General features: G+C 39.0%; 1 protein-coding gene across 1 annotated transcript in view; it reads right to left on the bottom strand.

Annotated features, from left to right (window-relative positions):
* LOC122939384 overlaps window positions 1-11,258 on the bottom strand; it is a 66,294-nt gene extending 55,036 nt beyond the window's left edge. Inside the window, exons 1-2 of the mRNA XM_044295452.1 lie at window positions 11,119-11,258; window positions 10,697-11,024 (exon numbers count right to left, since the gene is read on the bottom strand). Of these exons, the coding sequence (XP_044151387.1) occupies window positions 10,697-11,024; window positions 11,119-11,158 (368 nt within the window). The 5' untranslated portion in view covers window positions 11,159-11,258. The remainder of the gene's footprint in view (window positions 1-10,696; window positions 11,025-11,118) is intronic.
* Window positions 11,259-12,354: the final 1,096 nt, after the last annotated feature.

Below are 12,354 nucleotides of genomic sequence, written 5' to 3'. Positions count from 1 at the left end.
CAGGTGTTACCACAACTGCACCCTGCTACTATCTCTAATAGGCTAACAAAACTTCATCTCATGTAATGTGCCTGGTTCATCAGCAGGTGTCAGCAAACACGGAAGAGCTGTACTAACATAGAATGGAACTTTCCATTCCATTCTAGTCCCCTCTGGAGAGAGGTGGGCTTGTCCTACTTCCTGCAGGAAGGGTGGGGACCAGTTAGTTCCAGTTTAGGTCCTTCCTAGACAGGGGAAGGGTTATGCAGGGGCACATATCTCCTGGACAAGCCCACGCCAGCCAGAGCACCTTAAGCTCTGCTGGCCATGGAGGCTAAAGCATAGAAGCCGCAGGAGCTAGGAGTAAACTTCCTGGGCTGAAGATTAGTCAGACTACAGAGTGAAGTGCAGCATCAAGAAGGAGCTGAGTTATCCAGTCAGCTTGTCAGTACACCAGTGGGAGAAAGATATAGCAGAGTTGAGTTTGCCAGCCAGTTTAATGCTAAAGCCTGTTGGAATTAAGACAAAGCCTGTAAGCTGTTGGAAGAAACGTTTACTCAAGTAAAGCTGCCATTCAACATCATCTCAAGGTCTGCACTCAAGTTATTCTTTCAAATCCCTCAATTATTTCCCCTATTTATTGCTTCGGAGCCAAAGCCTGGGATCCAGCCGAAACCAGGTAGGAGCACCATGACACACATAAAGAGACATTTAGGCCGTACTACACCACTCGGCATTCCTACAAAACCTGGAATGCAATATAGAGGTCCTTGGGGGGAGGCGCCCGTTGCATATCCCGGACGTGAGCTACAATTGTGGCACTCCTTGTGTCAAGCCAGAGAAAATGTCAGAAGCATCTTATCTAGGATAAGGAGAAAAATTACTGGACTGTTGCTCAGTGGTCCAAAGTCCTGTTTTCAGATAAAAGTAAGTTTTACATTTCATTTGGAAATCAAGGTCCTAGAGTCCGGAGGAAGAGTAGAGTGGCACACTATCCCAGTTGCTTGAGGCCCAGATTTAAGTTTTAACAGTGAGTGATGGTTCGAGGAGCCATGTCATCTGCTGGTGTTAGTCCACTGTGTTATAATCAAGTTTAATGTCAGTGCAGTCAACTACCAGAAAATTTTAGAGCACTTCATGCTTCCCTCTGCTGACAAGTTTAAGGAGAGGCTGATTTCATTTTCCAGCAGGACTTGGCATCTTCTCTCACTGCCAAAACTACTAATACCTTGTACCTGGTTTAATAGCCACGGTATCACTGTGCTTGATTGGCCAGCAAACTCGTCTGACTTAAAACCCATAGAGAATCTATGTGGTGTTGTTAAGAGAAAGATGAGAGTCACCAGACTCAACAATGTAGATGAGCAGAAGGCCGCTATGAAAACAACCTGGGCTTCCACAACACCTCAGCAGTGCCACAGGCTGATTGCCTCCATGCCACGCTGAATTGATTCAGGAAATAATGCAAAATGAGCCCCGAACCAAGTATTGAATGCATATACTGTACCTAACATTTCTGTATTAAAATAATTTAATTATAATATTCTAATTTTCTGAAATACTTACTTTTGGATTTTCATTAGCTATAAGCCATATTCATCAACATGAAATAGTTCACTCTGTGTGCAATAAATCTATAAAATATGAGCTTCACTTTTTAAATTGAATTGATGAAATAAATTAACTTTTGAATGATATTCAAATTTATTGAGCTGCACCTGTATTAATTGGCATTACCTGGAGTTGTGTGAAAATGCTTTTCATGCCTCATTCGTTTTGACAAATGTAATGTTTTCTACACTTGCAGAGGTCAATTTTGTATTCTTGGATGTGATGATGCCACCTGCCATGCTGAATACCCTCTCTGACAGTACACTGGAGGTTGGACAAGACAGTATACCCATAGCAGACAGGGTTAGTTCTTGCCACTGTTCCAGTCTACTGTACCTGCCCAGAAGTCATTGGGGTTAGAGAACAGGGAATGTGCCAGAAAACGAGCACAGTTCAATTAGGACTGAACCTGGTTGTTCAGGCAGTGTGTATACATATGTTGATGTGCGTCAGCTTGATGTGGCACAAAAACTGCTCCATCATATTCATCAAATTGAATTGGGTGCTGTTGGTGCTGCTGCAGCTTTTGCTGCTTGTTGTAGCAGTAGTGCTGGCAGAGATAGCAGGAGGCTGGTGACATGCAGGCTGCAGGTGTGTGCCCATTGAAAGCTGTGTCAAGTTGTGTACAGAGTGTATCCTAGTACAGTGAGGGTCTAAAATCATGGCTATCCAGTGTTCATTACTTTACTTGATGCTAACGATACTTCTATACGTAAGCCACCAAGCATGCCGCTTGCCATGTTCACCAGCATTCCCGAGGACTCAGTTCTTTCATGCCCCCCCTCCCCACTGCAATGATTGGTCATGGCAAGTGTTGTCATCATCATAATTGTAAACATTGTCCTCCTGCACCACCAGCTCCTCCTACTCCAGTGGTAGCTCCTCTTTCTCATCCATGAGACTTGAGCTGTGTGGTTCTCAAACAGCTACAGGGCAGCGAGCAAGATGTTGAAGTGGTTCTTCTTCCACCATTACTTTTTGCATTAGTGTATTTGTTCTAAAATAAATATCAGGGAGATTACATTGTTGATACCGTTGTTGTCTCTACTCACAAATTTGGTGACTTCTATGAAGGGCCTGAGTACGTGTCACACATCCCTGATGAGCAGGCACTGTCTGAGCTCAAAATAATACATGTTCCCTGCTGTGGTTGTCTTGTGTATGATATAATCATTGACCACTTTACACTGCTCAAACAGATGCCCCACAATATGAAAGGTGGAATTCCAGTAGTTACAATGTTGCGGAGCAAGTGGTGCACAGGCAGAGAGTTCTGATGGCCGACAACGTGGTGGAGGATGGGGATGAGGAACAATAGTCTGAGTGGAAGAAACAGTAACTGATGATAATGATAAAAGGCACTCATACAGCGTGTGTGCCACAAAGAAGACTAGGAGAAGGAGAAAAATCTTGTTCTGATTGCTGGCCAGTTCTATTTTCCCACTGGATCTGGTGATGTTGCCTCATGTGCTGCCTGGGGCGCATTGACCATAGACCTTACAGGGAAATCTCCCAGGGGGCCACCTGGGCCCTCCTCAAGGCAAGTCAGTGGAAGTTTTTGGGGATGTATTTTGTGCTGCTGGCAGCATATTGTGATGGACTGTGGTATTTGGCTCTGTAGGGGAGGTATAAAAAGCCACAATATGGAACTGCTGGCCCTGCCTTCCATCACTTTAAGTTCCCAGTCCGCCCCTACCTGTGGGCTGCAATAGAGATGCGATGACAAAGTTTGTAATTTAATACCCATCTTATTTTTACCCTGCCAATCTTAAACATGGCAGTGTTTTTGTCTGCTGGCACTGTGGAGAAGAATTGCCATAAGGGAGATACTTGCACTCAGCTAATGGCAGCCAAGCATGCCCTAGGTCTGGCATATTTGGGCCACTGGTATTAGCAGAACCACCAAATCCTGTGCTGTCCACAATAGAAACAGATCTGACCCTACCAGTTTTATTTTTATATTTTGGCCATTAATGTCTCGGGTCTTTATTGACTCCATGTCCATGGTCATCCCATTTGTCCTCAGATTTTCAGCACCCAGTTGCGATTCCCAGGTCCTGTCCAACTTATAACCATCATCATAGTCTTCACCTTCCCTGCCACTTCCCTTGGACCCTTGGCCCCTCTCATGATTCTCTGCTCTGTATTTATATATAAATAGCTATACATTTCAGTCCCCTCCTATGCCTTAACCATCTCTTCATGACAGTCCAAACTCTGACTCCTCACTCAACTCATCATTAACAAATTCCGTATTCATTATGAAATATAATTATGCATGGGCTGCTAGTCACAGTAATAACGCATGCACGCGACTGAAAAAGTCTTGCAATAACAGCAGCCATATTAATACAGTCTCTTTGGAGCCAAAACATTTTACCACATTAGAGATTTTTATGAAATTTAGTTATTAAGATGAGGAAATCGAGTTCATCCAAAGCAGGACAAGCTCATCATTACTTCGGAACAAGAATTTTTGAAAAATTCAGATGTATCTGATGAGTATAGATTCAATTAGCTCATCTCTACTAAGAGGTAGTACAGTATATAAGGCATAGTAGGTAGATAACAATAGTACTACTGTGGCCTTTGTTAATCAGTGGGCTGATTGTTCACTATTGACTACAGCATCAAAAGGGCTAACCTGACACAATCAGATCTCTAGGCAAATCAATAATTGTCATATAATTATGTCATGGAGTGATAAGAGTTAAAGTGAAATATATGCTTTAACCCCTTAAGGACACAGCCCTATTTCACCTTAAGGACCAGGCCATTTTTTGCAAATCTGACCAGTGTCACTTTAAGTGCTGATAACTTTAAAATGCTTTGACTTATCCAGGCCATTCTGAGATTGTTTTTTTCATCACATATTGTACTTCATGACACTGGTAAAATGAAGTAAAAAAAAAAAAAAAAACATTTTTATTTATAAAAAAATACCAAATTTACCAAAAATTTGAAACAAATTGCAAATTTCCAAGTTTCAATTTCTCTACTTCTATAATACATAGTAATACCTACAAAAATAGTTATTACTTTACATTCCCCATATGTCTACTTCATGTTTGGATCAATTTGGGAATGATATTTTATTTTTAGGGGATGTTACAAGGCTTAGAAGTTTAGAAGCAAATTTTGAAATTTTTCAGAAATTTTCAAAAACCCACTTTTTAGGAACCAGTTCAGGTCTGAAGTCACTTTGTGAGACTTACATAATAGAAACCACCCAAAAATGACCCCATTCTAGAAACTACACCCCTCAAGGTATTCAAAACTGATTTTACAAATGTCATTAACCCTTTAGGTGTTCCACAAGAGTTAATGGCAAATGGTGATAACATTTCAGAATTTAGATTTTTTTGGCAAATTTTCCATTTTAATCCATTTTTTTCCAGTAACAAAGCAAGGGGTAACAGCCAAACAAAATGCTATATTTATTGCCCCGATTCTGTAGTTTGCAGAAACACCCCATATGTAGTTGTAAACTACTGTATGAGCACACAGTAGGGCGTAGAGGTAAAGGTGCGCCGTATGGTTTTTGGAAGGAAGATTTTGCTGGACTGGTTTTTTTGACACTATGTCCCATTTGAAGCCCCCCTAATGCACCCCTAGAGTAGATACTCCAAAAAGTGACCCATCTAAGAAACTACACCCCTCAAGGTATACAAAACTGATTTTACAAACTTTGTTAACCCTTTAGGTGTTGCACAAGAGTTATTGGCAGATGCAGATTAAATTTGAGAATTTAAATTTTTGGGCAGATTTTCCATTTTAATCCATTTTTCCAGTAACAAAGCAAGGGTTAACAGTTAACAAAATGCTATATTTATTGCCCCGATTCTGTAGTTTGCAGAAACGTCCCATATGTGGCCGTAAACTACTGTACGGGCACACAGTAGGGCGTAGAGGGAAAGGTGCGTCGTATGGTTTTTGGAAGGCAGATTTTGCTGGACAGGTTTTTTTGACACCATGGCCTATTTGAAGCCCCCCTGATGCACCCCTAGAGTAGAAACTCCATAAAAGTGACCCCATCTAAGAAACTACACCCCTCAATGTATTCCAAACTGATTTTACAAACTTTGTTAACCCTTTAGGTATTCCACAAGATTTAATGGAAAATAGAGATACCATTTAAAAATGTCACCTTTTTTTTGCAGATTTCCATTTTAATAATTTTTTTCCAGTTACAAAGCAAGGGTTAACAGCCAAACAAAACTCATTATTTATGGCTCTGATTCTGTAGTTTACAGAAACACCCCATATGTGGTCGTAAATTGCTGTACGGGCACACGGCAGGGTGCAGAAGGAAAGGAATGCCATACGGTTTTGGAAGGCAGATTTTGCTGGACCCTTTTTTTTTTACACAATGTCCCATTTGAAGCCCCCTGATGCACCCCTAGAGTAAAAACTCCAAAAAAGTTACCCCATTTTAAAAACTACGGGTTAGGGTGGCAGTATTGTTGGTACTAGTTTAGGGTACATTTTATTTTTGGTTGCTCTATATTACACTTTTTGTGAGGCAAGGTAACAAGAAATAGCTGTTTTGACTGTTTTAATTTTTTGTTACTTTCAACATTCATCTGACAGGTTAGATAATGTAATATTTTTATAGAGCAGGTTGTCACGGACGCGGCGATACCTAATATGTATACAATTTTTTTATTTATGTAAGTTTTACAAAATGAAACAAAAAAATCATGTTTTAGTGTCTCCATAGTCTGAGAGCCATAGTTTTTTCAGTTTTTGGGCAAATATTTTGGGTAGGGTATGATTTTTGCGGGATGAGATGACGGTTTTATTGGCACTATTTTGGGGTGCGTATGACTTTTTGATCACTTGCTATTACACTTTTTGTGATGTAAGGTGACAAAAAATTGCTTTTTTTACACCGTTTTTTTTTTTTTTTACGGTATTCACCTGAGGGGTTAGGTCATGTGATATTTTTATAGAGAAAGTTATTATGGACGCGGCGATACCTAATATGTGTACTTTTTTTATATATGTAAGTTTTACACAATTATTTAATTTTTGAAACAAAAAAAAATCATGTTCTAGTGTCTCCATAGTCTAAGAGCCATAGTTTGTTCCGTTTTTGGGTGATTAACTTAGGTAGGGTCTCATGTTTTGCGGGATGAGGTGAAGGTTTGATTGGTTCTATTTTGGTGTACATACAACTTTTTTGATCATTTTTATTACCTTTTTTGGGAAGTAAGGTGGGCAAAATTTCAATTTCATCATAGTTTTTTATTTTTTATTTTTATGGCGTTCATCGTTACAGGTAAAGTAACATGACCGTTTTATAGATCAGGTCATTACGGACGCGGTGATATCAAACATGTGTAGGGAATTTTGTTTTTCATTTTTAATCAGTGATAAATGTGTTTTTTGATTTTTACTTTTTTTGACCCAGACCCACTTGGTTCTTGAAGATCCAGTGGGTCTGATGTCTATATAATACAGTACAGTACACTATATAGTGTATTGTACTGTATTTTACTTACACTTTGTCTGAACAGATCTATGCCTTTAGCACAGATCTGTTCAGCACCATGGACAGCAGGATGCCTGAGAAGGCGTCCTGTTGCTATGGGAACCTTCCCCGTCTGCCACAACTGAGCAGATGGAGAAGGGGAAGGAGGGGAGCTCCCTCCCTCTGTCACCCCATCCTGTCTGGGGGCTGCAGTATGGAAAGGGTATGGAAAGGGTTAAACGGCTGACATCGCAGCACAGATGTCAGCCATTTATACCAGAGTGTCAGCAATGTGCTGACACTCTGGTATATACCCACTGAACACCAATGAATATTCAAGAGGAGCCGGGCGGGGGATCGCGATCCCGCCTGCCGCACCCCCTGCAACACCCCCTGCACCACCCGCCGCATAATAATCATTCAGGGGTGCAGGGGTGCAGGGGGGGTGTGAAAAATATATATTTTCAGCATTTTAAAGTTTCTGATCCCCGATTAGAAACTGCGGAAAGCGCAGCAAACCGCAGGTCTGAATTGACCTGCGGTTTGCTGCGATCGCCAACATGGGGGGGGTCACAGGACCCCCCGGCGCATTTAGCCTAGGTGCCTGCTCAATGATTTGAGCAGGCACCGGGTTCCGATCACCGCCCGCCTGGCGGCAGTGATCGGAACCATACATGACTAGTGTTGAGCGCGAATATTCGAATTGCCAATTTTTTTCTCGAATATCGCAATTTCGAGATTTCGCGAATATTTAGAATATCGTTCTATATATTCGCGAATTCGAATATTCTTTTTTTTTTTTTATTATTATATTTTTTTCTTTCCCACTTCTCTAAAGTTGTTCCTACCTGTCCTTTGGATTCCTGGCTTCCTGGCTGCTCCAGTCAGTGGCGTTTTCAACTTACTGCTATATTCCATATTAGCTAAATTACAATCTAATCTATATGTGTATTTTACGAAATTTTGCAAATTGCGATGTGAGTAATATAACACGAAATAATCGCATGAAGATTTCAACTTAGCACTGCTATATTCCATATTCTAGCCTAATATGGAATATAGCTATGCTAAGTTAGCACTGCTATATTCCATACTAGGCTAGAATATGGAATATAGCAGTGCTAAGTTGAAATCTTCATGCGATTATTTTGTTATATTACTCGCATCGCAATTTCGACTTTTGCAAATGTTCTTAATATTGCTCTAACTTCGTCTTTTAGAATATTACGAATATTCTAAAAGACGAAGTTAGAGCAATATTACGAAATTTCGTAAAATACACATATAGCTTGTAATTTAGCTTATATAGTGCTATAATCCCTTTTTTTTCCTCTAATTTTTTTTGCCTCTTCTGAACTTAAGTTTTGTAAAATATGTACACTGTTAAAAAATATTACTATAGCAGTATATTAGCTTAAATACAATCTATGTGTATTTTACGAAATTTCGTAATATTGCTCTAACTTCGTCTTTTAGAAATTTCGTAATATTGCTCTAACTTCGTCTTTTAGAATATTCGTAATATTCTAAAAGACGAAGTTAGAGCAATATTGAGAACATTTGCAAAAGCCGAAATTGCGATGCGAGTAATATAATACGAAATAATCGCATGAAGATTTCAACTTAGCACTGCTATATTCCATATTCTAGCCTAGTATGGAATATAGCTGTGCTAACTTAGCACAGCTATATTCCATATTAGGCTAGAATATGGAATATAGCAGTGCTAAGTTGAAATCTTTATGCGATTATTTCGTATTATATTACTCGCATCGCAATTTCGGCTTTTGCAAATGTTCTTAATATTGCTCTAACTTCGTCTTTTAGAATATTACGAATATTCTAAAAGACGAAGTTAGAGCAATATTACGAAATTTCGTAAAATACACATAGATTGTATTTAAGCTAATATACTGCTATAGTAATATTTTTTAATAGTGTACATATTTTACAAAACTTAAGTTCAGAAGAGGCAACAAAAAAATTAGAGGCAAAAAAAGGGATTATAGCACTATATTAGCTAAATTACAATCTATATGTGTATTTTACGAAATTTCGTAATATTGCTCTAACTTCGTCTTTTAGAATATTCGTAATATTCTAAGAGACGAAGTTAGAGCAAATCACGAAATTTTGTAAAATACACATATTAGCCTAGCCATAGTCAATTAGCATAGGAACGTTGCCTTATACTATCAAGATAAATAATCGCAATACGCGAAAAAAAATATTCGTATATTATTCGCGATAATTAGAATAATTACGAATATTCGTTTTCGACGAATATAACACGAATATTCGCGAAATATCGTGAAATCGAATATGGCACCTCCCGCTCATCACTATACATGACGTACCGGTACGTCATGTGTCCTTAAGTACCAGGACAATATAACGTACAGGTACGTCATGTGTCCTGAAGAGGTTAAAATAATAGACCGTGGCGACTAAATAGATGTTATATATCTTGACTTCTCCAAAGCATTTGATACTGTGCCACATAAAAGGTAAGTACATAAAATGAGAATGCTTGGACTGGGAGAAAATGTCTGTATGTGGGTAAGTAACTGTTATTAACACAAAAGAGGACAGTATACTGCTACAGAGGGATTTGGATAGATTGGAGACTTGGGCAGAGACGTGGCAGATGAGGTTTAACACTGACAAATGTAAGATTATGCACATGGGAAGGAAAAATACAAGTCACCAACACATCCTAAATGTTAACACTAACATGGAAAAGGACTTAGGAACTTTAGTGATCCAGTTTCAAGCAGCTGCTGCCAAGGCCAATAAAATAATGGGTTGCATCAAAAGGGGCATAGATGCCTGTGATAAGAGCATAGTTCTGTCATTTTACAAATAACTAGACAGACCACACATGGAGTATTGTGTACAGTTCTGGGCTCCTGTGAACAATGCAGACATAGCAGAGCTGGAGAGGGTCCAGAGGAGGGCAACTAAAGTAATAACTGGAATGGGGGGACTACAGTACCCTGAAAGATTATCAAAATGAGGGTTATTATCTATTAACAAAGTATAAATATATCAGGGGTCAGTAGAGAGATTTCTCCCAACGTCTATTTATCCCCAGGACTGTGACGAGGGGACATCCTCTGCGTCTGGAGGAAAGAAGGTTTGTACACCAACATAGAAAAGGATTCTTTACGGTAAGAGCAGTGAGACTATGGAACTCTCTGCCTGAGGAGGTGGTGATGGTGAGTAGAATAAAGGAATTCAAGAGGGGCCTGGATGTATTTCTGGAGTGTAATAATATTACAGGCTATAGCTACTAGAGAGTTGATCCAGGGAGTTATTCCTGCCTGATTGGAGTCGGGAAGGAATTTTGTCTCCTAAAGTGGGGAAAATTGCCTTCTCCCTCAGTATTTTCTTTTTTACCTTCCTCTGAATCAGCCTGCAGGATAACAGGCTGAACTAGATGGACAGATGTTAGATGGACAGATGTTTTTTTACAGCTTTATAAACTGTTACTAGAAAAAAACCCATTATTTGTTAAATATATATTATTATTTTACTGTATGTGATGGCTTGCTTGTTAAATTGCTAGCATTTATGTAATGTAATGTTCTCTGATTAATTGTACAGACTTCCTATAACATTATATCAGTGTGCCTATCAGATGTATCCCAGCTTGCACAGTAATAGATGCCACTGTCATCATCATTTATATCATTAATGGTCAGAGTGTGTTTCTTTGCTCCTGTTGTTATGTCTTGCTGAGCAGATTTAAATTTATTTGTGTGAAATCCATCTTCATAATTATCTTTTCCTTCTCCAAAATAGAGAATCCTTTTTATTACTTGATTTTTTTTCTGTACATACCAATGAACATATGTTGATGAACTCTGGCTAATCTCACACGGTATACGAGCTGTTGACTGGTCACCTCTAACCTTTACTAGAGAAGGCAGCTCCTGGTCTATGGTGACAGTCTGTATATCTGGATAAAATAAGAGACATACGGTTGAAAAAAGTATTTTGTCAAGCATGAGCAGGTCTAAAATAGCATTTACAATTCTGGCATTAGAACTTACCTGATAGAAATAGAGCAACCAAAATGCAGAGATACAACATTGTTTTATCTCCTCAGATATCTATAGGTTGTGAACAGTTATTGCAATCCGCTCTGTATTTCATAGGATATATCAATGACACACATCCTTTTTTCTGCAGGTATCAGCCTATCATGTAGATTAATCATTTCTCCCTTTTCTTTTTCTTGTCTGAAACATAAGTGATACTACCAGGGGCAGATATACCATTGGTGCAGTTTGTGCAGCCACACAGGAGCCCAACAGACATGGGGGCCCATACCACTATAATAAAGGGCATCAAAGTATGCGGCTGATAGATTCTTATCCACTAGATGAAGAAGGCACTAGAGAGTCATAGCATTAGAGAAGGTACATTAGTCCTTCACTCTTGATAAATAAAACAGAAAGGGGCCCTCTACTATGTCTGCCCCTACATTTAGCCAATGACAAGTATATAAAACGACCAGACACTCTTTAAGAATTTTGGACAAATGGTGGTTTATCAGTTGAAACTTTTTCCATGACACATATAACTGTTTTTAATCCTTTTTTTCAGTTTGTACGATAGTTCAATGTGGACATTTACACAAAATAAAGTATATAAAATTACATTTTGCTTTGCTCGTTTTGATATGTATTATGTAAATGAGTTGTCTTGGGTGGTATCTTTTTTATTTAACAAATTCTGGATCTGTATTACATTTTATAATTAGTTTAAACTTAGGGTATGTTTATATATTATTCACGTAGATAATATCTCCCCACAAGGTCATAAAAGATCTTTTGGGCCTTCACTGATCTATATATTTTTAAAATTCAGCTATATAACTGTAGCATTTATAGGGGCCTGAGTTACAGGAGGACAACAGACCCATGTCTTTCATAACACTGGTCACTAGTTACTAGAGGTAGTAAGAGTCTGCTAAGACCCAGTAGCTATGCCATGCAGGTATGGTGGGTACAGTTCCTTGAAAACATTTGATTGCTGGGTCCAGTAGAGGCAATGCCTTTCCTGGTAAATTCTTTGTAGGCTTTTATCTGCTCGGGCCCCAGTCTGCCTCTAACCTACTCTTATTGAATTAAAGACTTGCCATCAAAACACCAAGGTGATAATGCAGTGTTAGAATGTATCATTCTACACCTTGAGGGCAAGTACAACCAAAATTTTATCTATGCTTAGAAGATGGTGCCATAAAGAAGTGTTTTATTGGGTTCGATTCATTTTAAGGGTATTGA

This window comes from Bufo gargarizans, chromosome 5 (genome assembly GCF_014858855.1).
Source record: "Bufo gargarizans isolate SCDJY-AF-19 chromosome 5, ASM1485885v1, whole genome shotgun sequence".
Lineage (NCBI taxonomy): Eukaryota > Metazoa > Chordata > Amphibia > Anura > Bufonidae > Bufo > Bufo gargarizans.
This window is presented reverse-complemented; position numbering and strand designations above follow the sequence as displayed.